Consider the following 23,065-nt stretch of genomic DNA (forward strand, 5'->3'; position numbering starts at 1 on the left):
TGGGCCACACTGTATTCTCTTAGTCATGCCGGAAGGAGCATCAAATAAATGCTAAAACCCAGCCAGGTCTAACATGCTGGGATCTGCAGGTACTCTGTCACATGCATATGGAGGAAACTGCTACTAGTTTCATATCCTGTAGATTTACAGGTGAGGAGGGGTAGCCTGTGGGTTGTAACACAGGTCTGCAAAATTCTTCATATACATGAAACTCTCTGCAAGGCTTTAGAAGTGTAGGACATGGAATCACATGGTTAGTGAGTTGATGGGTGAAAGGTCAGCTAGAGCAAGGTGGAAAAAGACTTAGGGGATTTAGGGGTGCAGCTCAGTCACAGCAGGAAGAGTGGGGCAGAAGGGAGGGGCTCTCTGTACACTCTCTGAGTGAGGGGTAGCAGGAACAAAGCAGACTGTGAGCATCTTTCTTCAAATAGCTCTAACCAGCTTTTATTGTACAAGTCATCTGGGTAGACCTTTCATCAAATGCAAGACCAGTGGAATAACAAAGATATTTTATCAACATGGGGGGAAAAAAAGCAAATTAGTCATGAAACATGGTCATGAAGTAATTATGTTTATTACTGGTAAGGTAAGGACATCTGTCATTTATTTTGCACAGATAATGTCCTATTGAGAGATGGTGGACTATCTCCATAATTGACCTGGAATTAATATTTACCAGTATTCCCAGGCTAAAGAAAACTGATCTATTTGGGTCAACACCACTGCCACTGGTGGAGCACTGAAAAGCAAATTGCACTGAAGGGATCCACAAATCACAGAGAGTTCAGACTCTGGATTTTACAAACTGCAGAAAATTGATTGGAATTATTGATATTGTATGACATTCATAAGAGTGTTGTCCAAAAGAATATGCAATAAATCTACTTTAAACAAACAAGCAAACAAATAAATACACAATTATAATTGTAATTCTTGAATAAATACAGATCGGATAAAATGGACGTTTTGCAGCAAAACACAATGTTCTTATTGACACAGAAAGAAAACATATTACTATACAGTTAATTTATATAGTCTTTGTCGGCAAAGAAATAACTCTTTTGTGAAAAACAGTCCATAACAATGTAAAATAGAAATGTGTTATTTTGCTCTCTTGTAATAGTGTTTTAGGAGTGCAGTCAGTTTTTTACCTGACCTGAGTAAAGGATACCCTGCTTCACAAAATAGCTGTCTCAATAACTGAATTTAGTTCATTAGCTCTTAACATATGCCATCCACAGAGCAAAGTGTATCTTTTTCATATAATATGAGAATGCTCTATGATATTCAAGAATTACAATTAGAATTGTGTATTTATTTGTTTGCTTGTTTGTTTAAAGCGGATTTATTGCATACTCTTCTGGACAACATTCTTATGAATGTCATACATATATATGACTCTCTCTTTCTTTACATAGGACATGACACAGCAAACCATCACTGAGTTTAGTATGATTAACATTTTTGAAAAATGCTAAGCCGCACCTAAGGATTTGAACTAATGTCAACAGCAGAGAATCACAGATTAAATAAATGGGTTTAGCATGAAAAGCTCCTTTAAATACAGTGGCACTAATTTCATGGTTGCACTGCATCCAAGGCAGTGATGCATGTCACCTGAATAATGTGATTAATGAAAACACCTGCAGTCACTGAACAGCAGAGAATCAGCAGCATCTGGACTCCACACAGCCAGTTACAATGACGATGTCCATTATTACTGAACACTATATATTGGACACAACCTGTATCCAGTGGCAGTAATCAGTAGACATTATATCTATATCTATATCATTAGATCTATAAACTGTCATCAACAGCTCTGTTTTACCTAATCTCTACTACTGAGCCATATTGATGGGTTATGTTACAGAATGAGTTAAGATGCATAGCAATTCTGCTATTTGTTACTCAAAATTGCTTGATTGCTGCAGCTTGACACAAATACATACATTATTACTACTAAGAGATAATTACGCAGCTACAACACACCTTTGCGCCAAAGCCATGTTTCATATGAAGCAGTTTCAAGATCAAGAATGCTCTCTTTGCTGCTACAGTACCTGACGCACAGCACTTGTAATGCAGTTGGCCTGGTGCATAATCAATCTCAATCTTGCCAGTACCCCCACCTTTAGCTACCAGTCCACAAACCCACCATCTACACTACAAATCACAGGCTGCAATCTACAGTTAAAAAAAACAACAACAAAAAAAAAAACACTTCCCAGATCCAGTGCCATTTATTCTCATCTAAAACTAATCCAGATAATGGAATGCAACGTATGAATACAAACGTTATAACAGGAGGGCTGAAAGTGAGTTCTCCACTATCACCTGCTGGTATGTGTACAAGCTGGCCTTGCAAGATGGGCTGGGATGCAGAGGAGAATCAGCAAGAATGCTATTCAATAAAGCTGATCAAATGTCTCCATTGAGTGATGATCGGAACAGAACCAACAGGGCAGAATAGTGGTGGGAGTTAATGAACAGTGCTACCTGGTCCATTGGTGACACACACACACACACTGCTTTCACTGTGATGGTTCACTGATGGAAAACTGCTGTGGCAGCCCTGTCTTAAGCAATGTCCAGAGAGCAAATGACAAGATAGTGGATGATGTCTGCTGACCTAGGAAAAGAACAAGTAGTCGGCATAGTGGAATGTATACATTCAACTTTACATTGTATAGAAAAAGGATTAATTTTCATGGTAGAAGTGGGGTTTGGGGGTTGGTTGGTGCACAATAGCTTTTGAACTTACATCCAATAGCATTATAAATAAAGAATTATAGAACTTTACATGAGAATATAGATAAACAGAATGTTATATATGATTATTAAAAAGTTTCAAATTCACATAAATCTCACACATATTCATACACCCAAACTCTACTGTCTGTAGTGCCACTCTGAGTACTGTTTATCATGTTGGCAGCTGAGGGTGTCCTTGTGCGTTTCCTCCCTCTCCATTCTAGACAACCCAAAGAAAGTGTCCAACCCTCACCCTCCACCCAGCCTGCTCTGCTTCAGTGCCCAGGACCATGCCAAATACCCGTCTCATGCCCCGTGCTGTAGCCCAGCTTCACTGGCAGCAGTTGCCCCTTTATTCACTTAGCTGAAAAAAAATGGTAGATCCTACCCAGAGCTACTCAAAAAGTGCTCCCTCTCTCCACATACACAGGGGAGGTGCAGGCTGGTGAGATGAATTACTGGCAGGAAAAATCATTCAGACCCTGCTCTGCTCATTCAGTGCTACCAGCTTCCACTCCTCTTCACTCCTAACTACTTACACATTTCGTACACCTAATTTTAGCTGATGATTCTGACTTCCTGTGTATCTGGGAAGGCAAGGACTCTTATACTTTCTCCACAGTTGCATCAGGTTTGCTGTACTACCTTTCCCAAACTCATACCGAGCTGTGCACTATGAGCAAAGGGCACCTTCCTCATGCTCTTATCACTTCCAACCAACAATATTCATTTCACTGTGCAGAAATGTATTACCAGGTTAACCTGATTTTGCCAGATCCAAAATGGCCTCCACACATGTAAGCAGCAACACCTGGTTTCACTGAGGTAGCCATCCATACTGAAGCTCTTGCTGGTCATGGAGGCAAGTATAAGGGGTACCAGATATGCAATGAAACAGCAACACATCTGGAGCTCATACAGCTGCCCCCACCCTGCTGTCTGAGCAGCTCGTAGTGAAAATGGAACGCAGAACCCACAGGCCAATTTCAAGCCTCACTGACATCATTTATGTTGAGATATGGTCGAGGAAAGGCATCAGTTTACGTGGAGAAAACTAAAGTGGTCCAAAACAAACAGGGGGTACTCTGAGAGCAACCATAAACTGCAGACTTCCCACAAGGCTAATAGCCAGTAGAGGCACTACCTGTTCACTGAAATATTATGATCAACATAATCGCTGCACCCCATATGTTGCCAATAATTCCATCCTCCATCAGTCAATTTATCTAGCCACTTGAGATTGTTCCAATTATTTCCTGAAAGGAATAAATTAAAAAGGTAATACTGAAATGGCTGGACCATGGGCATCAAAAAGGTATCTGATTCAAACTAAACAAAAGTCAACTGAATTAAACATAAAAACGACTAAGTGACTCTCGAAACGGCATAGGTCGACTGATCTCAGGCCAGCTCACTGGTGGATTAGACCTGGGCATCTCTGGGCACCTCAGCTCAGCACATCTGGTCCTTTAAGGTCAAAGACTTTACTAGCACTAAGCAGCACTGTGTTTGACTCCTGCAGAACAGACCATCTGTGCCACTTCTTCAAACCCCTGGCTGCTTGCTTCTCTCTGGCTTTATGCTACATACTTAATGCATGATGACACACCTTGTAATGCTCACAGATGTGTGCATTTTTTTAATGAGTTTTATGTATCACTTTTACATTTTTCTTCTTTTTGGTGTTGTTTTTTTTATGATTTTTTATCACTGACATTTTACAAGGAATTAGTATATTTATTTATTTCATTATCAAACAACCATGTTAAGCAGAGCAACCTCTTTATCCTTCTCTCTTGTAAACAAAGGTTAAAAACCATACCCTGGGAGATACTAAAATATCCCTCAGTACCTCAAAGCTCTCTGTGGGCTTCCCAGTGTAGAGGGAAGGAATAACTGAAATAATGGATAAAAAGCTCCGCTCCTATCTGCCTCTTCACCGCAGCAAGATTGATCCTGGAGGACCTCACAGGGGGAGATCTGTCACTATTGTTTCCCCTCTTTGATCTCCATCATCTCTGTTGCCGTGACTGGAAGCTGCAGGGGTGCGTGTCAGCCTCATCCACCCAAGAGCCTCGCTGAAGTGCAGGCACTGAGACTTTGCAGCAGTCTGCAGGAAGCCTGCTCCACCAGCTCTTCAGCCAGGTTCACTCCCAGTCCAGCCGAGGTCTTCAGACCCAGTCACTTTCCTCTTCTACCTCTTGCTCCTTAGATGAGACATATAGTGATTGAGTGTTCTGTTGGAGAAAAAGCTTTGGAGGAAGAAGAGATCAAAATCCACAGTCTTTGGGGCATTTTAAATCCAATTGACCTAGTGTTGATACTTCAGTTATTTAAAGGATGCCTTATTTCATTTTTTGCACTTACAGAGTCCAGAGACTTTTGCATTAGCTCTAGTGCATATTTTCCCCATTTCACATTATTTAGATCTAAAGGCAACTTCCAGAAGAATTCCTGTCATGATTGATCACTGTAAGTGCTATATTTGGATCCCTGTTTCTAAGGTTACAAATTATAAATGGCTCAGCGATCATTAGCTTTGTCATAAATGAACATCTAACTTGTCAATTCAATTCAAGTTGGCAAGGGTAATACATCATCATAAATATCACACTGTCCATCAGTTCAGTCAGGCCATGTTTCAGTAGTTATTTTTAAAAGGAACACATTGTCCCATGATAGAAAGTGTGACAGTCTGTTGCACTGTTGTTTTTATGTTGCACCATGGTCCTGGAGGAACATTGTCTCGTTTTTGTTGTGTACTTGTATATAGCTGAAATGACAATAAAACCTCTTGAACTTGAATTTGAGATATCAGCAATATTATAAAACCACAACGAATACAATAGAATATACAATTATGCTCAAGTGTAGCTCTGCTAAAATGTGCATGTCTATGTGAAACTTGACTTAATGTTATTAAATATCTTTGTTCAATCTGGTAATGAACTGTCCGGTTATGTCACACGTCATTTCTATCATTAGGACGACAAGTCTTGGCTAATGTGTGTTTTCATGCAATCTGCTCATGTATGGGCACTTTGCTTATGTTATAATTAGGGACAATAAATGAATAAGAGAGAGTGTGAGTATCTGTGTGTGGGAAAAACATAGAGAAGCAGAAATGTGTGTGTGTGTTCCACTGGCTGTATGTGGAGGGATTAATGAGGTGTGTTTTACAGGTCCTATGAGTTTTACATTTCCCCTCACTCTAGGGCCACTTAGCATGCTTTCAAACAGTTCATAACCTGTTACAAAGGGATCCCCATCAGCACCTAATCCCTTTGGATTATCAGACCCGCACACAGTCTGGCCCAGAACAAATACACACGGATACATGCAGAAGGAAAACACCTGTAAAATTACCCACCATCACTAAAATTCAAAATTATCACAGCAACTGGTCTAGTTAATGTGGTCCATTTTCTGTTTTGTCAAAAATAGATTAGAGCGGATTTATTATAGATTATAATCATACATGAATTAATTTGTAATTCTTTTTTGTATGTTCAGCTTCAAAGATTTTAGCATTTACAACTAAAATGCCTCCTTTGAAGTGCATATCTTTTGATGTGCTTGTGGTGCTGGGAACAAATTCACCCATATATTTAACATGGCAACAGTAGAACATGACAGTTAATCACTGTCAATATCACCATGATATCCAGTTTCAAAGATTCTGATAAGTCAAAAAAATTATTTGCCTGAAATTAGGTTTATTTGTGTTCTTTGATAAGAGTCAAAAGGGCAGACAACTCTAATCTAGGATTTGACTCACAACTTCTATCAATGATGTCTAGCTCTGGCTCAGTTTCATGGTGGAACTGAGCGATTGGTAACACATGCCATCTATAACAGAGTGACTGACTGACAACAATAAAAGCACTCTAACATCATCTCTAGCATCTACAATGTGAACCAATTCACTAAAAGAAAATTACTGACTTTTGTCTGACAAGGTTGGGCTGATTGCCAAATAGGCAATATACGGCTGGCTGAAAATGAAAGCCAATGTATTTTGGAATACATCACTGCTATACCTTTATGGTGTTCACACTCATAATGAGTCAGTTACACAAAGGCACATTGCTTTTGGGTGAAGCAGTCCTTGAAGTCTTGCAAATGGAGAGGAGCCCAGGCTGATTTGAGGTTTGAGTTATGTGCAGACCTTCTCTGTCTGTGATTTAGAATGCCCTCAAATGTGTCATAACTCCCCACTATTAGAAGACATGAGTGGGTTGTCAGTAACTCAAGACATATTGAATGTACCCCCCCCCCACACACACACACACAGACACACCCATCATCTTTTATTTTCCACATAGATGCTATACAGCTAGGGTGCATAATTCCCATCCTAGAGATCTATCATCCTGCAGTAGCATAGCTCCTACACACCTGGTTGTAATATTTGGATGAGACTGAACATCTTCATTAACTGTGAGGTGTGGTGGATTAGGGTTGCAGGAAAATTCTGCAGGATGGTAGATCTCACTGACAAGGGTTGGGTACTCCTGTGTTCACTGAAGTGGCATATCACACGTAATGTGATACTGATCTTGTTTGTAATTAGAAGCACACACACACACACACACAATGTTTTCTGTACATCAATATAAAACCCAATCATGTTCTGTGTGCCTGTCTGAGGGAGAGATGAAAGAGAAAGATTTGCATTTAATTTGCCAAGCTTATTGGCTTGAATAACTTATTAGCAAAGGCTTCCATGTGGAAAGCTTCTAGTCCACTGATTTCCTTTCGTTTAGTACAGAGAAAAAGGCAGCATACGTACATGCTTATCAAGAACGTAATCCCTATTGAACTACTGATTTATAGATTGGCAATAATCTCCCATCCTAATGAGGTTTACACCTAGTTTTTCTCAAATATTTATATATACAGCCATAAGTAAATAGAGTGACAAATTTTTAATTGGCTTTGAAATGAAACAATGATTATGAAGTTAAAGTGCAGAAAGTAACCTTTAATTTTGGGATATTTACAACTATACCAGGTGAACCATTTCGATTTCACTTCATTTCGGCATACTTCCCCGGACACTGGAGGCCAATACTTTCAGCCATGTTCATTTCCTGCTTGTTTGTAAGCCTTTTGCTACCAACCTTTTCTTCAGAAAATGGAAGGCACAATGAGGGAAGTTCAGGGCATACTTGGCTAGGTTTTTTTTTTTCTTGAATTTTTTAAATTCTTGAAAACGATACTTTTATTAACTTCATATGAACAAAAACCAACCCCTGAGATTTGAGGCCTTTAGCTAGACATAAGCAATCAGCTTGATAATTTATACTTCAAAATGGACCTTCTTCTTCCATTGTTAGTTACATTTCAGAAACGACAAGTGGGACAATTTCTTTGGCAGTGCTAAATGCTTATAGTACAGTGTTTCACAGGTGAAGTGTTATGCTACAAATCCTACAACTGATGAAAGTTTCATTTTTCTTTATGTTTATCTAGCCCTAATACTTTGTCCCAGAAACTGAAATGAATGTACAACCCCATAATTCCAGTATAATTACCCATAATGCCAGTATAATAATGCAGCATGGCATAAAGTGCAAGTCATCACACACTAGTTCCATGAACATGTGAATAATTTCAGTGCACTGCAGTCACCTTCCAAGAAACGAGATCACAGTCCAGTAGAGCACATTTGGGATATGGTTGAACAGGAAATTCACAACATGGATGTATAACTAACAAATCTGCAGTAATTGTGTGATGTTAAGATGAGCCAAAATCCATAAGGAAAATTTCCAACACCATGTGTAATTTACAGTATGAAAAACCAATGCTGTTCTGAGAGCAAATCATGTTCTCAATAATGGGACAGATGTGTAAGATGTAGATTGTCTTCAAAAGGAGTGTTGTGAATTTAGCTCAATATGTTTGGGCAATGTTCAATAGTAAAACAATGCACATTCCTCTATCTTGGAAAACTTATTGGAAAATATTTAGAGAGAGAGAAAAAAACAAACGCTTTGCCTAATAAGCTTCATCATAGTACGACAAACCAGTCAATAAATGTCTGACAATGCATCAAAAATCTTATTCAAAAAGATCTTCTAATGATGTACTGCACAATAAACTCCAAGGAATATTCAGCTGGGGTTGGTGGTCCATGTTACTGAGGCTTGTTCACCATGTCATAATGAAGAGGAGAATTCATAACTGTCACTTTACGAGAAATTGTTTCACAAAGGAAAACCAAACATCCAGTTATCATCTAGTAAGGAGAAAGAAACAAAGCAGAAACATTTACACCAACTTGGTCAAAAAGAAGTATAAAGAAATCAGGCTTTGTGCTCTACACACCCTTCTCAATTCAACATTGAGTCATAGTTACCATCTCTTTTGAACAACATATTTAGGTTGTTGGTATGTGAGCCAGCATTTCACTAATGGACAAAGGAAACCTGTGAATATTTTCACTTACTGGTAAAAACACTAGAGACAGGTCACGTTTTACCCACATATTCAAAAAGATATTGTAAGGGTCTCCCTTGGCTTCATGTTGATGGCTCGTTTGTGTCATCTTTTATTACACGTCTTTGCCACACCTCCATTAGGCTACCTCATCACCTGGGGGTTATGATGATACGTTTGTGTTTCTGTGATCAGTGTTCGGTCATTGTATGCTACGTGGGCTTTCTTTTATGTACTTTTATGTTCCGTTTCATTTTTGTTCCAGTAAACTCATCAGTTGGACTTGGCATTTGCATTCTCTTTTTTCCTGCATGTCCTATGCATGTCACACTGATATGCTCATATCAGTTATTTTGTTCTTGAAGATGAAAATGTAAATAAATAAATAAATAAATAATAATAATAAAAAGTATTATTTGAATAAGTGACATGCATTTCCTTCTTTTCAAGATTTTGACATAGACCAAATTTATGTACATGACCATATCAGATTCCGAGTATCATATGCCAAGTATCTCCACACAAGCACAGTCTCATCTAAACTGTAGCTTTAAACACTTTAGGCATCTTTGCATATGTACACAGTCAGACCATCATATAGACCGTTTCTACCAGCATTAATACATGTACACTCTCATACACCCATGAGATCACTTAACAGTGCTGAAGGCTGAAGTTAGAGACTAATGAACAATTGATTTGAAGTGGCAGTAGAGGCCCACTGGTGTCAGGCAATGAGTGAAACTCAAACTATTAATAGAACTAAGCCTTAGGACAAAGCGTCAATGAAACAAGTGCATGCACACCTAAGCACTCCCACAGACCCCCACAGAAACTGGTCCATGTTGGTGTGTAGAAGAAAAAGAAGAGAGAGAGAGAGAGAGAGAGAGAGAGAGAGAGAGAGAAGGATGTCAAGAGTCCATTTCAGGTATTTTTTCTTTCTTTATTGTCCACCTCATTTTGGACTCCTGTTATATAACAGTGGGTAATCATTTACACTTGATGTGGCAACAGTCAAGACAACGTAATGATCAACTGAGGCAGAGAGACTAGCATCATTCGGCTAAATTAAAAAACAATGCAGGTTCCTTCATGCAAAGGAATGAACCATGCTAAAGGTCTCATTTGTCCATGGCTCTAGTGGGTTATACATAAAGAGAGGCAGAGATTAAATGCTTGGATGGAAATGAATCATTGTGTCGTGGTCATGAGAACCCTTGCCTCCAGACCTGCATATCTCTTCAGGAGTGGCCCATATACCTACAGAAACAGGAAATAAAACCAAGCAGAAAATGTCATTCAGAGCACAAGCATATACTTCAAAGTTAGCAACTGTGTTGGTGTAAGTTTGCACTTCACTAAATCAGAAAGAAGAATGCAACAGTAAGGACAAGAACAATGTGAAAACTCCTTAATTAATATAGCATTCTGGAGTTTCCTTGCAGCTTAACTGCCTTGAACTGCACCATCTTACATGATGGCATCCTCTGATTTAAGGTAATACTGTTCATTTCAAGCCATGTATATTTCTGCTACATACCCATCTTTACAACGTACTGGTACAGAGGTACTAGTACTATATGCACTAGTACAGAAGTACAAATCCTCACTATCTACTAGTTGCTAAATCGTTTGGAGTGCTTTCCATTATAGAAAAAGTAACTATAGTAAATACAACACAGTACATAAGTATCCTTGGAATGAACAGAGGCCATCTGTAATGCTGTTAATCATTCCACACTGGCCAACATGCTGCAGACCTCAGCTCACTTACTGATCTGACACCTTGACTTTTGTGATCCTGTCTTATTTCTGGGAAGCATTCGGACTATGTCTTTCTAGCCACACCAAATAATAGCTGGGAGCCTTGCATGGAGTCTTTCAAAATAATCTGAAATAAATTAACCTTTCACCTCGTGTAAAAGAAAAAAAGTATGAAAAGTATGGGATAAAACCTCCAGCACCCCCAGGAGAAAAGAAAGAAAACAAACAAAGACACAAAAAAAAACCCACACACCCACACCCACAGATCCATTATAAGGATTTGGTGTATACACCATTTGTCATTTCAGCTACTGAGGAAAGTCCTATGATATGACCTTGACAAATGTTTAATAAAAGCAAATATAACAGACATTTCTTAAAATTGCAATGCCTGAATGAACCTTATATGGAAGCCTATATTGAACTGCTTATATTCTGTCTTAATATTATGGGAATCCTTTGTGAAATCTGCCTCAAAAAATATACTCACATGAGCAAAGTATAATTCTGGATATACTACAAACTGTCCTGGATTAACTCACCACACAAAATAAGACAATAAATAATGCATGGAAAGCTAAACTAAAAAGCCAGACCCCAGTGACTAGCCTGCTGCTGCAATTATAAGGTAGTCATTCAGAAAGGCACTTGGTTCCAATATTACTACTAAACCAGAGTGAAAGGAGAGCCGGAAGCTGAAAGGATTGCACTGATATGGAGAAGACGCGAAGATCCATAAGTCAAACAGAAGGTCCCATTTTTCAAAAAGTGTCTCTAAACCTTCCATCAATATTACTATCTATGCTCTTGGCAAAAACTGATTAGATGAATGTTGATTCAGCATCACAAATCTATGCAATATGGACTCAGATTTATGTGAAATTAATGGTACAAATTGTGATGAAATTGTCATGATGATTTCAAGCTGAAAACAGAATGATAAGAGATAATGCACTTTTCCAAGATGCCATCACATTTGGATCAGTTTTCAATGTTGAAATATGGTCTGCAGTATGGGTAGTCTGGCAGTAGCTTAGTAACCAGCACTGATGTATTAAATATCTCAGCATTAGAGTGATAGACTAGTCTAAATTCTCTTATTATCAATTAGAACATTCAAATCAAAAAACATATCCTACATCAACACTCTTACTTAAAGATGTTTCACACATCAGACCAAGGTTTGATGTATAACCTGACCTATTCTCTGACTGGCAGTTATGCATATGAAGCACAAAGTTCCTGAATAACGATGCTTTCAGAATTACAATTTTAAAAAAGTCTCCATAGCCATAGGTCAAGGTCAATTGTTTCGTCTCTTCAAGGTGGATCCATGTTTTGAATTTGGTGAAAGCGATTTGCTGCCCTCTGCCTCTCCTTCCCTTGGTAAATTGCTTTCTGCCCCTTGACATGATCTATCCATTTTACGCTCTGGCAGCCCATCCCCTGGGGCATACCAGGAGAAATATGCTGCATGTTCCACCCTAACAGCAGACACAATATGAAAAGGGTGACAGTCGGCAAGCTGGAGGAGAGATGGAGCAAGCTTGAGCAAGACAGAGGTGAGGGAGAGAAACACATACCAATTAAAACTCAAAAGACTAGAGAGCCCTCTCCCCTTCCTTCCCATCGATCAGGGTCCATCTTAATGAAGCCGAATAAAGAGCCAGCATTGCCAGTACAGAGCATGTTCAAGGTCTACTGGATTAGTGATCTGATTTACATTTGTATAGCCAGAGAGGATGCTTCATTTTCTCAGTGTATGAGGGCTGGGCCCAGGAGCAAATCTCTCAATCTCAGATCTACATAAAACTGGTGAGATGATCTCTAAAGGTTTTCTACAGCTGGAGGTAAGTGACGCTTCAAGGAATAAAAAATAGCAGGTTTCCTATGCCTTTGATGCTCCTGAAGACTGAAAAGTGGAGCACCTCTGGGCACAAGATGACAAGCATTAATTGGCCCTAGTAACTGACTCAAGTGGGGTAATTAAGATTTTGAATAGAGCACAAAAAGAGAGAATCCCATGACATTCAGGTGGAGAAGAGCCAATAGTCTGCTGAGTTACAAAATTACGGTTTCCTCCATGATAAAAGCTCAAGCAAGTCTCCTGTGTTGCATATTTCTGCACTACAGTGATTGCATATCACACATAAAATACAAATACAAGTGAATACAATGCTAACATAATATATAGTCTTTGCGTCATATGCATCATGTCATCAAGCTACTTTCTTTGGGTACCTTTCTGGCACACGAGCACACTGCAGGCAGTGTCCATATTCATTTTATGAACATTTATCGCCTGTGCATATTTACCTTCTGTTGATAAGAAATGCAATAAATATGAATCTAGCATGATTTATTCTTTGCTGCTCTTTAATAAGGCATCTGCAGTGTTGGCACCTGAACATATTTCCTTCAGATAGGAGCTGACACATGAGCTGCCACTGTAGCCCCCCTGGGGTTCGATGAATATACCACAGAATATGTCAACAGACAACAACTCCCCATGTGAGCTTTGAAAGATACCAAACAAAATTAAACAAAAGAAAAACTTTGGCAGGCTTTTGAAATCTGCAGTGGTAAGCAGTGGGTTTCATTTAATAATGTCAAATCTTGTGTTAACTATACATATATAAACCTGCCTTCAGAAAACACAGCTCCCGGTAAAGGCATCTCACAGTTTAATGTGGCAAGGTCTTCATATGGAAGGGAAACTAAAAGCGACATGACCATTAAATATCAAAGAGGACCCTTCATCAAAAGAGTGCATGGAGTGGCATGCACTCTATCGCCGAGTTACAGAGGAGCAGAAAACAGTGCTGAGAGAGACAAATTAATAGCAGGCATTACTCTGTAGGTTTCAGTACAGTCTGAAACTATATTATACCAAAGAATGAACTGTGTGAGAATAAAGTGGCCCATTTTTATCCATCTACAGTCTGTGGAGCTGGTTCAGGTGCATAATCACCATTACAGCTCTGCCTTTAGCACCATTAAAATACAAAACTGTGCAAGACGTATATGCTGAACTGCAAGAGTATGACATTTCTAATATACATACTGTGGGGCATGTGGTATGTGCTAGCCCTTACATAGTGTATTCGAGGCTGGGTTGAATATCCCATTGTTATTTATGCATCATGTCAAATACTGCACACTGACACTGCATGGGAGTCAAATTTATTCTTAGCAGCATTACAACTAATAATTCAGTATGTAACCAAACCAACGTTTGGATTGGGCTCTATCCAGATGGAGTACATGAAGCATCCAGCACAAACCGATGAGGCTTGCTTAGAAGACGAAACATTCCTTTCATCTTTTTTTTTTTTTTCCTTTTAATGTAAAAAAAGTCCCTTGGTTTAAACCTTTTACATTTGGCAGTGTAGTCTTGCCAAGCAAAGTTACTAAACGTTCTATTTGTTTTTCAATCTAGATGCACACCGAAACACAGAAAGGCTGGTAAAACAAACTTGATCAGCATAGGTGCTCGCTTGTTTGGCCGGGGTTTTTTTTAGTTGACAACTTTGCTTTTTGTCTCTAGGTGAAATTAAGGGCAACTCTTCCTTTGGAGGGAAGCGGGCAGAAGAGATGCCAAACTCTCAGTCTTACTCCAACAGGATACCAGGCATACCAAGACCACGCCTTTGTGCTGACAGTCTCATGGCAACAGCAGTGCCAGTGCGGCTAATGGAGGCATGCGAGATCAATCAGCAGGCCGAGACATTTCCGCCGTGCTTGAGGAACACCGAAGCACGAAAGGGTCTGTCTTGCCGCCGCCACCTAGAGAGACGACCTTTCGTCAGCAAAAGGAGACAGAGCTTCAACATAAAACAAACCCAATGCTGACACTCGCCATTGAGCTGTCAGTAGGGGAACTCATGCATAATGATGAGGTTCACGTTGGAGTCCATCTTTACTCATTTCTGGTGTTCACCGAATGGAGCAGTCACTCCATCATATCAGGGATCTTACAACAGCAAGTGACAGATGGGGGCATTTGGTGCTGAGCTCCACATCACCAAATATGATCATTCGTGATCAAAATAGCAAAACTATGTATGATGCATCTTATTCAGTTAAAGAAAATTAAATGAAAAGAAATTAAAAATAAAGTAAAAAAGGGCTAGGGTTTATTTAAGGCAGCAATGCTTTGTTCACTGCCATTCTTTACTTTTGGTAGCATTCCAGTTTCTATTACATTACTATGTGTGCATAACACCCGAGTCATAGTGAGTAGATGCAGTGACTGGATCTTTGCCAGCCAGGCCACATAGCCATCTACCTGGGCTTTTCTCTTAGGTTTCTGAAATGAGCCTTTAATGAACTGCATTTGATGTGCACTGAAACCATATTTCGTCCCACATAATTAAGGAACGCAAGTGGCAACGTTCGCTAATTGGAGTTTCTCCCTGCCACTGGCCAATCATTTGATTATATGTGCCCTCAATGCAGTGGAATGATATGTGATGCTTGTCGAAGTGAGAAATTAATTTCCACAATTTTTCACACCACATAAAAAAAAGTATTGCACTGTCAAAACTGGGGCTAAGAATTGTATGGGTGTTAAGGGAAAAGGTTTGGAAAACTAATCTTTTCTAAGACCTCATTACTACTACAAATATTAGTTATTTAATATTATTATTATTATTATTATTATTATTATTATATTACCATCAACATCAAATTCATGGCTGAAGTCTGTTTTAATGATTCTTTAGCTGCCCCAATAAATCATCTGAGCACCCAACCTGCTTCATTTTAATAGGCCAGATTACAAGGTCATCTTTTACTTTCACACCAAAATTTTTCTCCTGTTAGTTTTGAAGATTTTTACAATAAATTAAGATGTTGAGTGGCATTACCTGTGTTTGCGACAGGAAAACACTAAAGAACAAGGTCAAAAAGAAGTACCTTCTCCTGGTGTTTTACTGATGAGTTCCATCATTCAAACTCTCAAACTTCTCAGGAATCTGTTGCAACGTCAGTAAATGGCAAAATGGGGCAAAACTAATGTTACGGCGAAAAGCATATGATGCATAGCAAACGCAGAAATGCATCTAATAGAATGTTTATAGAACTATATAAATTTATTGTGCTTTTTTAGCCTTCAGAAAAAAAGAAGCAATTATAATAAACAGATGGATCTAGTTAGCACCATATGCTAGAGTATGGGAGTGGAAAACTAATCAAACCTAAATCAAAAAAAAAAAAAAAAAGTGTGATTGTAAGATATTTCACAGTTCATCTTTCATTTATATGAAAGTCTGGCTTTGTTCTGCTACAACCACAACCCCCCCCCCCCCCCCCCCCCCCCATCAGCCAGGGTCTGTGTGAGGTCAAACACCATGGTACCACCCAATATACTATATCCTTGCAATGTCTTTTTCCAAACCTGAGTCCTTTATAGAAATCCAACTACTCAGCAACCGTCATCTCAACATAGCCTTGATCACCACCCCTGAGTGATTTAGCCACACAAAAAATAAAATTAAATGTTTGAAACCAGTATCGCATTCTGCGCTTTGGGATGTCATTTCCGTCTCCGAGGTTCTACTGCATAAAGCTTAGACAGAACCTTTTAATTATCCACCTTTCTCTGAGTATCTCGCTTAGGTACAAAAGCACATGTCTAAATCTAATGCCATTTAGCTCGTATTAAGTACCATCATCCCAAGATCACCCCCTCCGCTCAGAAATGGTCAGAGAGGTTGGTGTGTAATTTTCTTTTACAATCCCCCTCTCCAAAGGGATTAAAGCACTTAATGAAGAAGCAGTGACTCAAAGTAGGCCAGAGACTCGGCAGGGGGCAAATCTCAAACAAGTTGGGTCGTGCTATAATGAGTTCAGCAGAAGTTTTCTCCAGCACTGCCAAGACTAGTCTGGAGGGCAGGGGAGGGGAGTGAGGCTATAGTCACAGAGGAGGAACATCTATAAACCTATCTACTGCATATTGCTTCAAGTAATTTGGTATTCACAGTGACTGTGGTGATAATATTGTACAAGAGTGCATGTGAATTTTTAAACAACCCCGCCCCCCCCCCCCAAAAAAAACAACCACAACAACCAAAAAACAGATCCGTTCAAGCATTCTCAAATACATCCATCTGGTCAATGCGTTTTCAGTTCATGTGGAGTCACCTGAGCCGACTCAGGACACACAATGGCTCATACCTCCTCAGCACTGGGGTTTGGTCTCACTGCAAGCTGTGCTGCTGCTGCTCCTCTCACCGTGTCTGTGAAGGAAACCCCCTTTCCGGCAACAAGCGCTGGAAAGCAAGAAAAAAAAAAAAAAGGGGGGGGGGGGGAAGACAAAAAAAACATCGGTGAAAAATCAGGAAGGGAAAAGGTGGTTCACAGGCTTTTTTCAAACATGCAGATCACTGGCTGCAACAGAAAAAGCAAAGTAGGATGTCCGAGGTGAAGACATGTAGAAACAGCGGCTACATTGATGAAAAGCATAAGGGGAGGCAGGTCAACGAGTTGGGACAGGCCTTCCATTTTACTCACACTCAGGACAACATTTCAGTATCCTTACAAGTCAACAGTCCAAGTCAGACTTGTAAAAGAGCAAGCACTGATCCATATCGTAACAACTGACCAGGGGATGTGCTTGAGTCAGGAGAAAGAATTCGGTCAGTCAGTAGCACTGACTAGTTAGTAGTGCAGGAATTAGGTACATGAGTAGTGCTGAGCTCATTCTCTTCTTAGAGCAGCATCATATCAGCGGGTTTAGCAGGACAGAGCGTTTCATGTCATGTTTTCTGGCTTAAGACAGAACCAGCTAAAAAACATGGTTGCCCTGTGGCTTTAATGCAAATGAGGTCAAACATTCAGTGTACAGCCAGCAATATTGCACCCACTGTGAGCTGCATTTAAATGTTACTGACAGTGCCCCAGTGCCTTTTTAAATTACTGCACACAGTGTCAATTTGAAAAATAAACATGGTGTTGCCATTTCAAATATACTCAATGCATAATTAATATCACACATATGAAATCAAATATTATGATATACAAAATATACAGCATGTTGCCTAATAAAGAGACAGAAAAAGAAATAGAAATTCAGAACATGGGTCTAGCAATTATGCTCATATCTCATACTGTGCATTAGAAATCAAGAGAATTCCCTTGGGGAAAGCAGGCAGAAAAATGAAGGGGCAAGGGCACAATGATATCTTAAAATAACGGAAGCATTTAGCCAACAATACTTCCCAGTAATAAAGGTGCTTCCAATGAGAAAGCCATAGCTCAGGGTTTCAGTAGCAACTTTTTAGCCAGACTTACTCAAACATGTGGTTTTGCTTCCCAAAAAATAAATAAATAAAATAAATCTTTTTTTTTTTATCCACATTTGTGTCTGAAAACATTTTCTGTCTTCAGCAGTCTAGCTGTAGCTTATGGCTTTAAGCATGAGAAAAACAGACAAATGTAGATCAGCAGCTACTAGAATATTTAAATGTTGGATGCCAATCTGTGTAGAACTCCTGTCTTTAAAAAGGTTTACAAATGTGTATGTGCATTCATCTGACCACCACAGATGAACTGACCAGTCAGGAATGAACAACTCAAACTTCAATAGGTACGAATTCAGAACTATATCATGGAATACTGGCAAAAGATGGTCAGTTAGCCCATTATCACTCCTGAGCTGTCAGCCACCATATAAACAAAGAAGACTATAGAGGAGCCCCTCCTGTGTTCAGGTGTCATCACTGATTCCACTACCCCCCGCCGCCGCCAGCTCAACAGGCGCTCCAGAAGGCAACAGTCCTGAGGTAACTTTAACTGTAGAATACTAAACACACAAAGGGAATCCGTGTGAAGCACACAAAGCAGCTGTTGCTCAGATAATGTAAGTGCACAACTTGCCTATGGCTGACACACATACACAAACAAACTCACACACCCACAGAAAGAACCCCTATAAGATTGAGCTACAGTAGCAAAGGCAGAAATAAGTGGGTTACAAAGAGGCAGTACAAGAGGAGTGCCTTCACTGACTCTTCCTCACACCCCCCACCTAGTTTCCTGGCCACTAAAGCCAGCACAATATCAATACTGACAGCAATGCAATAAAACCAAAATGAATGAGAAACAGCAACGGTGCTGTTTTGTCCAAGCTAAACCTTGAGACTATTAAACTATTCACCAGAGTTTGCTTTAGCTTGTAATTAACATCCTTAATATGCAAGTCTACATCACTCATCTCGCCTCTGTACGGCTGTTAGATGATATGTGCAATTTGTACGATGAGACATCAAAAGGATGAATAAACTTCTGAAACTTTATCATCAGATTTATGGCCAAAATCAGTCCTAACACCAAGAACCCCATTTTCTCCTTCAAAATCTCTGAGCATTTGTGAAACTACAGAGCCTGTGTGCTTTAACATAGTTAAATTCATAACTGTGGGCACAAATTGCAATATCAAGCCAGTCGTAATGGAGCTTTGATCAGTTCTTTGCCGGCGGCTCTCGACAGGCTGGCATTAAAGACATCTTAATTAGAACTGAGGTCATCTCTTTCAGACCACAGAAAGCGCAGGCTGAGAATCAGACATTAGGTGTCTGAATCACTACAGAGCGGGTGCCTTATGAAACTGGTGATTAGGACATTAGACACTGGAGCTGCTTGAATTAATCGACCACAGCGTGAACATTTCAGCACTTCCCTGTTTGGTGCCTTTGACAGGATGGAAATACGCAAGTGCAGTGAAACGTACATAATCATTTTCCTGCCTACTCTACTGTAGCAAGGACAAAAAGCTAGTTAAGAGGAGGCTATTATAGAAAGCATTTTCATCCAGTGAGACATTTTACCATGTAAATTGCTATAATTTTTCCTACATTTTTTAAGATGTTGTCCTATAGCATATTGCTCCTATGAACCATTAAGGAAAATATGGCATAATTTATGCTTAAAACAAAAGTACTTCGTTTTTTCCAGACATTTCCTAACATACCCAATATGCCAAACTGGAATGCTCTACCTATTCACTATTGTTTAATTTCTGACCAACAGACCACTGATCACTAGATACTATGTGGGTACTGGATCATTGTCAGTCCAGCAGTGCTACTGAATCGTTGGAGACACACTAGTGGCTGTAGCACTAGTATGAGGGTGTCAGGGACAGCAGTGATGCACTGGTCTTTACAGATGGCAGTGCCATTGCTAGTTGGAGTGTGCTTAAGAACCCACAGACATCCTCCCAGCAGGGCTCCTGTGGACTGACCACGGTGATGCACGGTGGTTAAGAACAACAGGACATGGTAACAGAAAGCTATGATCTCTAATCGCACATCTACAAGGTGTTTCTAATATACTGTTTAGTGTATGTATGTATATATATATATATATATATATATATATATATATATATATATATATATATACATACATACACACACACACACACACACACACACACACACACACACACACACACACAATGTTATTTACAATAAAAAGAATTAATAAAATCTGGAAACTAAATGCTGCCAATTTGCTGCATAGATCACTGTATGATGTACTATTTAAGAACACATGCATACAATGTGCTCTCTCGCCTTCACTCCATGTCTCCACGCACATACACACAGCTCAGCTCTGAGCAGAGGCAGCGTTCACATGGCATGCTGTTTTGTCAACATTCCAGCTTTAGATGAATGGTGTGGGGGTCAGGAGAACATATGCATCAGCAGCCTCTTCGGAAATGGCGTGACATTTCCCAAGCAAAAGAATCCCGTCTGCTGCTGCTGTTAATTAACAAAAGCTTGTTGCAGAGAACGCTGCATGAGGACTAGTAAGGCTTGTCGATTTATGCACAGCATGGCAGAAACCAGCGTCGGAAGCTGCTGCTCGTGCACGTTTTCACCTGTGTTAAGCATCGGTACTCAGGGCAAGGCATTAACGCTGCATACAAATGCCACTGCAGTGTCAAATGCCTTGTCAGAAGGGAGAAAGAAGTAACCCAACAAAAAAATGAACAATAAAAGAGAAATTAAAAGTGCAATCCGAGGAGACAGCCGGCCGAGAGCTCTCTGTTCGGTTAGGATGATAACACGGCAGGACGTACTGTGCTCGAGCAGGTGGCGTAGAGAGCCTGGAACAGCACCTGCCGCAGCAGCCAGGGCTTTTAAATGACACTCCCAATCACATCGCATTAGGGTGATCATATTGATGAGTGTGATCAGATCGCAGCTCTGACTAATGCAAAACACACAGCCTCTCAGGAATTAAGGAGAACACACAGCCTACCTGAAATTATGATTAAGCATTTACAGTGAAACCACTGATTCACTGCACAGAACAGTTAAGAGTATAACTAGGCCTGACTTATACAGGAGACTAGGAAAATCAACAATATTCATGAAGTCTAATGTAAACCTTAAAGCTTTGGAATATTAGCTTTTAAACTGAAATATTTATTATTTGTAACCACCATTTTTTACTGACCACTGCTGTGTTCAGGCATGTCATATATTGGACATTTACACTGCAGCTATTGTTTCAAACATTTACATCATAAACACCATGACAGATGAGCTTACTGTTCAAATGGATAAGCTTACCATGCATAGCTCTGAAGGCAGAGCCCAGACAAGCAGAGTTGGCCACATCAATCGTGTATACTGGAGCGTTGAACACATCCGAGAGGACCTGTTATTGAGAAGAGGTCATCCTTAGTCCGATGAAACTCCTGATTCTGGGTCAGCCACAAAAGGTTTAATTCTCTTATGACAGCATAACATTCATGTTGAAGTGTAACTGCATGCATGCACACACCAAACATTTGATACAGGTCTCACAGGATAAATACAAAGATCTCTTTTATATAAGCATCCACTACAAAACTGGAATATCTCTGCACCTTACTGTGAACCTTTTGAGATATGCTTCCCTTTAGCCCTTCCATGTCTATATTCTCCAGTGTCCAACTAGTTTACCAGTTCATGTTTGAAAGATTGCTACTCTTGTTTTTGAAAATTTCAAGCAGTTAATTTGAACACATCTAATGTTTTAATGGCTTGATCTAACAGCATGACATATTTTGACCTTTACGCTTTATAATGGCCTGCTTTCCTGCCACCATCACGTCCGTGATCCTCATGTTGAAAGACAACAGCACCAGACTGCAGATAGAATCAGACTCTAGCTAGAATCAGCACAACACTTTGTTAGCTCTCTTGTACAAAAAGATATGATGCAATAACATGCAGCTTGCCAAGAAAAAGTTGAGCAGCAAATTCAATGTCCAAGTATTTTTTGCCCCCAATTGCAACCCTAGACTAGGGGTTCCATGCATAAATAGGACTATAATTCTGTGGTTCATCAAGTGCAGATGCAAGTAACCTCAAATTAAAGCTGGAATTCTGCATTTAACCACATAGCCACATTTTAATTTTACAAGTGCTAAAGAAGTACCAAAACAACAAAGATTCTGTCACTGCCAAATTTATTCGATATTGCACCCTGTTGTGACTTTCAATGCAAGAAATTGTAGCCCCAAATTATTTTCATATGTAACCATGTGCATAAAGATATTTCAGTAAAATGAAATGGCTGAATACATAGCTCAACCGCACTACTGGCGTTTGTTGTTTTCACTGCTTCTCTTAATGTCTTGCATTCACAAAGTGCAGGCTGAACAATTCTGCACTTTATTGTCTATGCAAATGAATGACTTGGTCTGAATTATTCCATTTAATGTAATTTGAGCAATTTATTTAAGATCCTAGGGATATGGTTCTGCTACCCTTGGCCAGACATCACAGAAAAGCATTTCTACCTCTCAAATACACCCTGAAAGGACAATGAAAGAGGTGATCCTACACTGAGGACTTGAACTAAGAATACAAGAATACCACACTTTAAATTACCAGAGCTGGTGACCAGCTCCTTAGTGAACAAGCCTAAATCCAACCTTTGTGAGCTAGACATACAGTCAACGATACATTTCGAAAGAAAACCAAATATAGCAATTACATTGACATAAGATGATCTGTAAACGTCACTTTGCTACACATTACATAGGTGCCCAACTTGGACAGCAGTGAAACTAAACTCTGAAACAGAAGAGTTTATTAAAGTC

At 39.6% G+C, this 23,065-nt stretch overlaps 1 protein-coding gene across 4 annotated transcripts in view; it reads right to left on the bottom strand.

Annotated features, from left to right (window-relative positions):
• Positions 1–10,103: 10,103 nt before the first annotated feature.
• The window catches only part of xylb (xylulokinase homolog (H. influenzae)), a 29,216-nt gene continuing 16,254 nt past the window's right edge, over positions 10,104–23,065 (bottom strand). For 2 of the 4 annotated variants that reach the window (XM_081696597.1, XM_081696599.1), the window contains 3 exons: positions 21,546–21,633; positions 17,140–17,234; positions 10,105–10,458 (listed from right to left, as the gene is read on the bottom strand). In XM_081696597.1, coding sequence (XP_081552723.1) covers positions 10,390–10,458; positions 17,140–17,234; positions 21,546–21,633 — 252 coding nt within the window. In that variant the 3' untranslated portion in view covers positions 10,105–10,389. Of the gene's footprint in view, positions 10,459–17,139; positions 17,235–21,049; positions 21,181–21,545; positions 21,634–23,065 lie in introns of all 4 variants that reach the window. The other 2 variants (XR_014116984.1, XM_081696598.1) reach the window with 2 other exon arrangements.

This window comes from Electrophorus electricus, chromosome 14 (assembly GCF_041902795.1).
Source record: "Electrophorus electricus isolate QZ-2024a chromosome 14, ASM4190279v1, whole genome shotgun sequence".
In the NCBI taxonomy this organism is placed as follows: Eukaryota; Metazoa; Chordata; class Actinopteri; order Gymnotiformes; family Gymnotidae; genus Electrophorus; species Electrophorus electricus.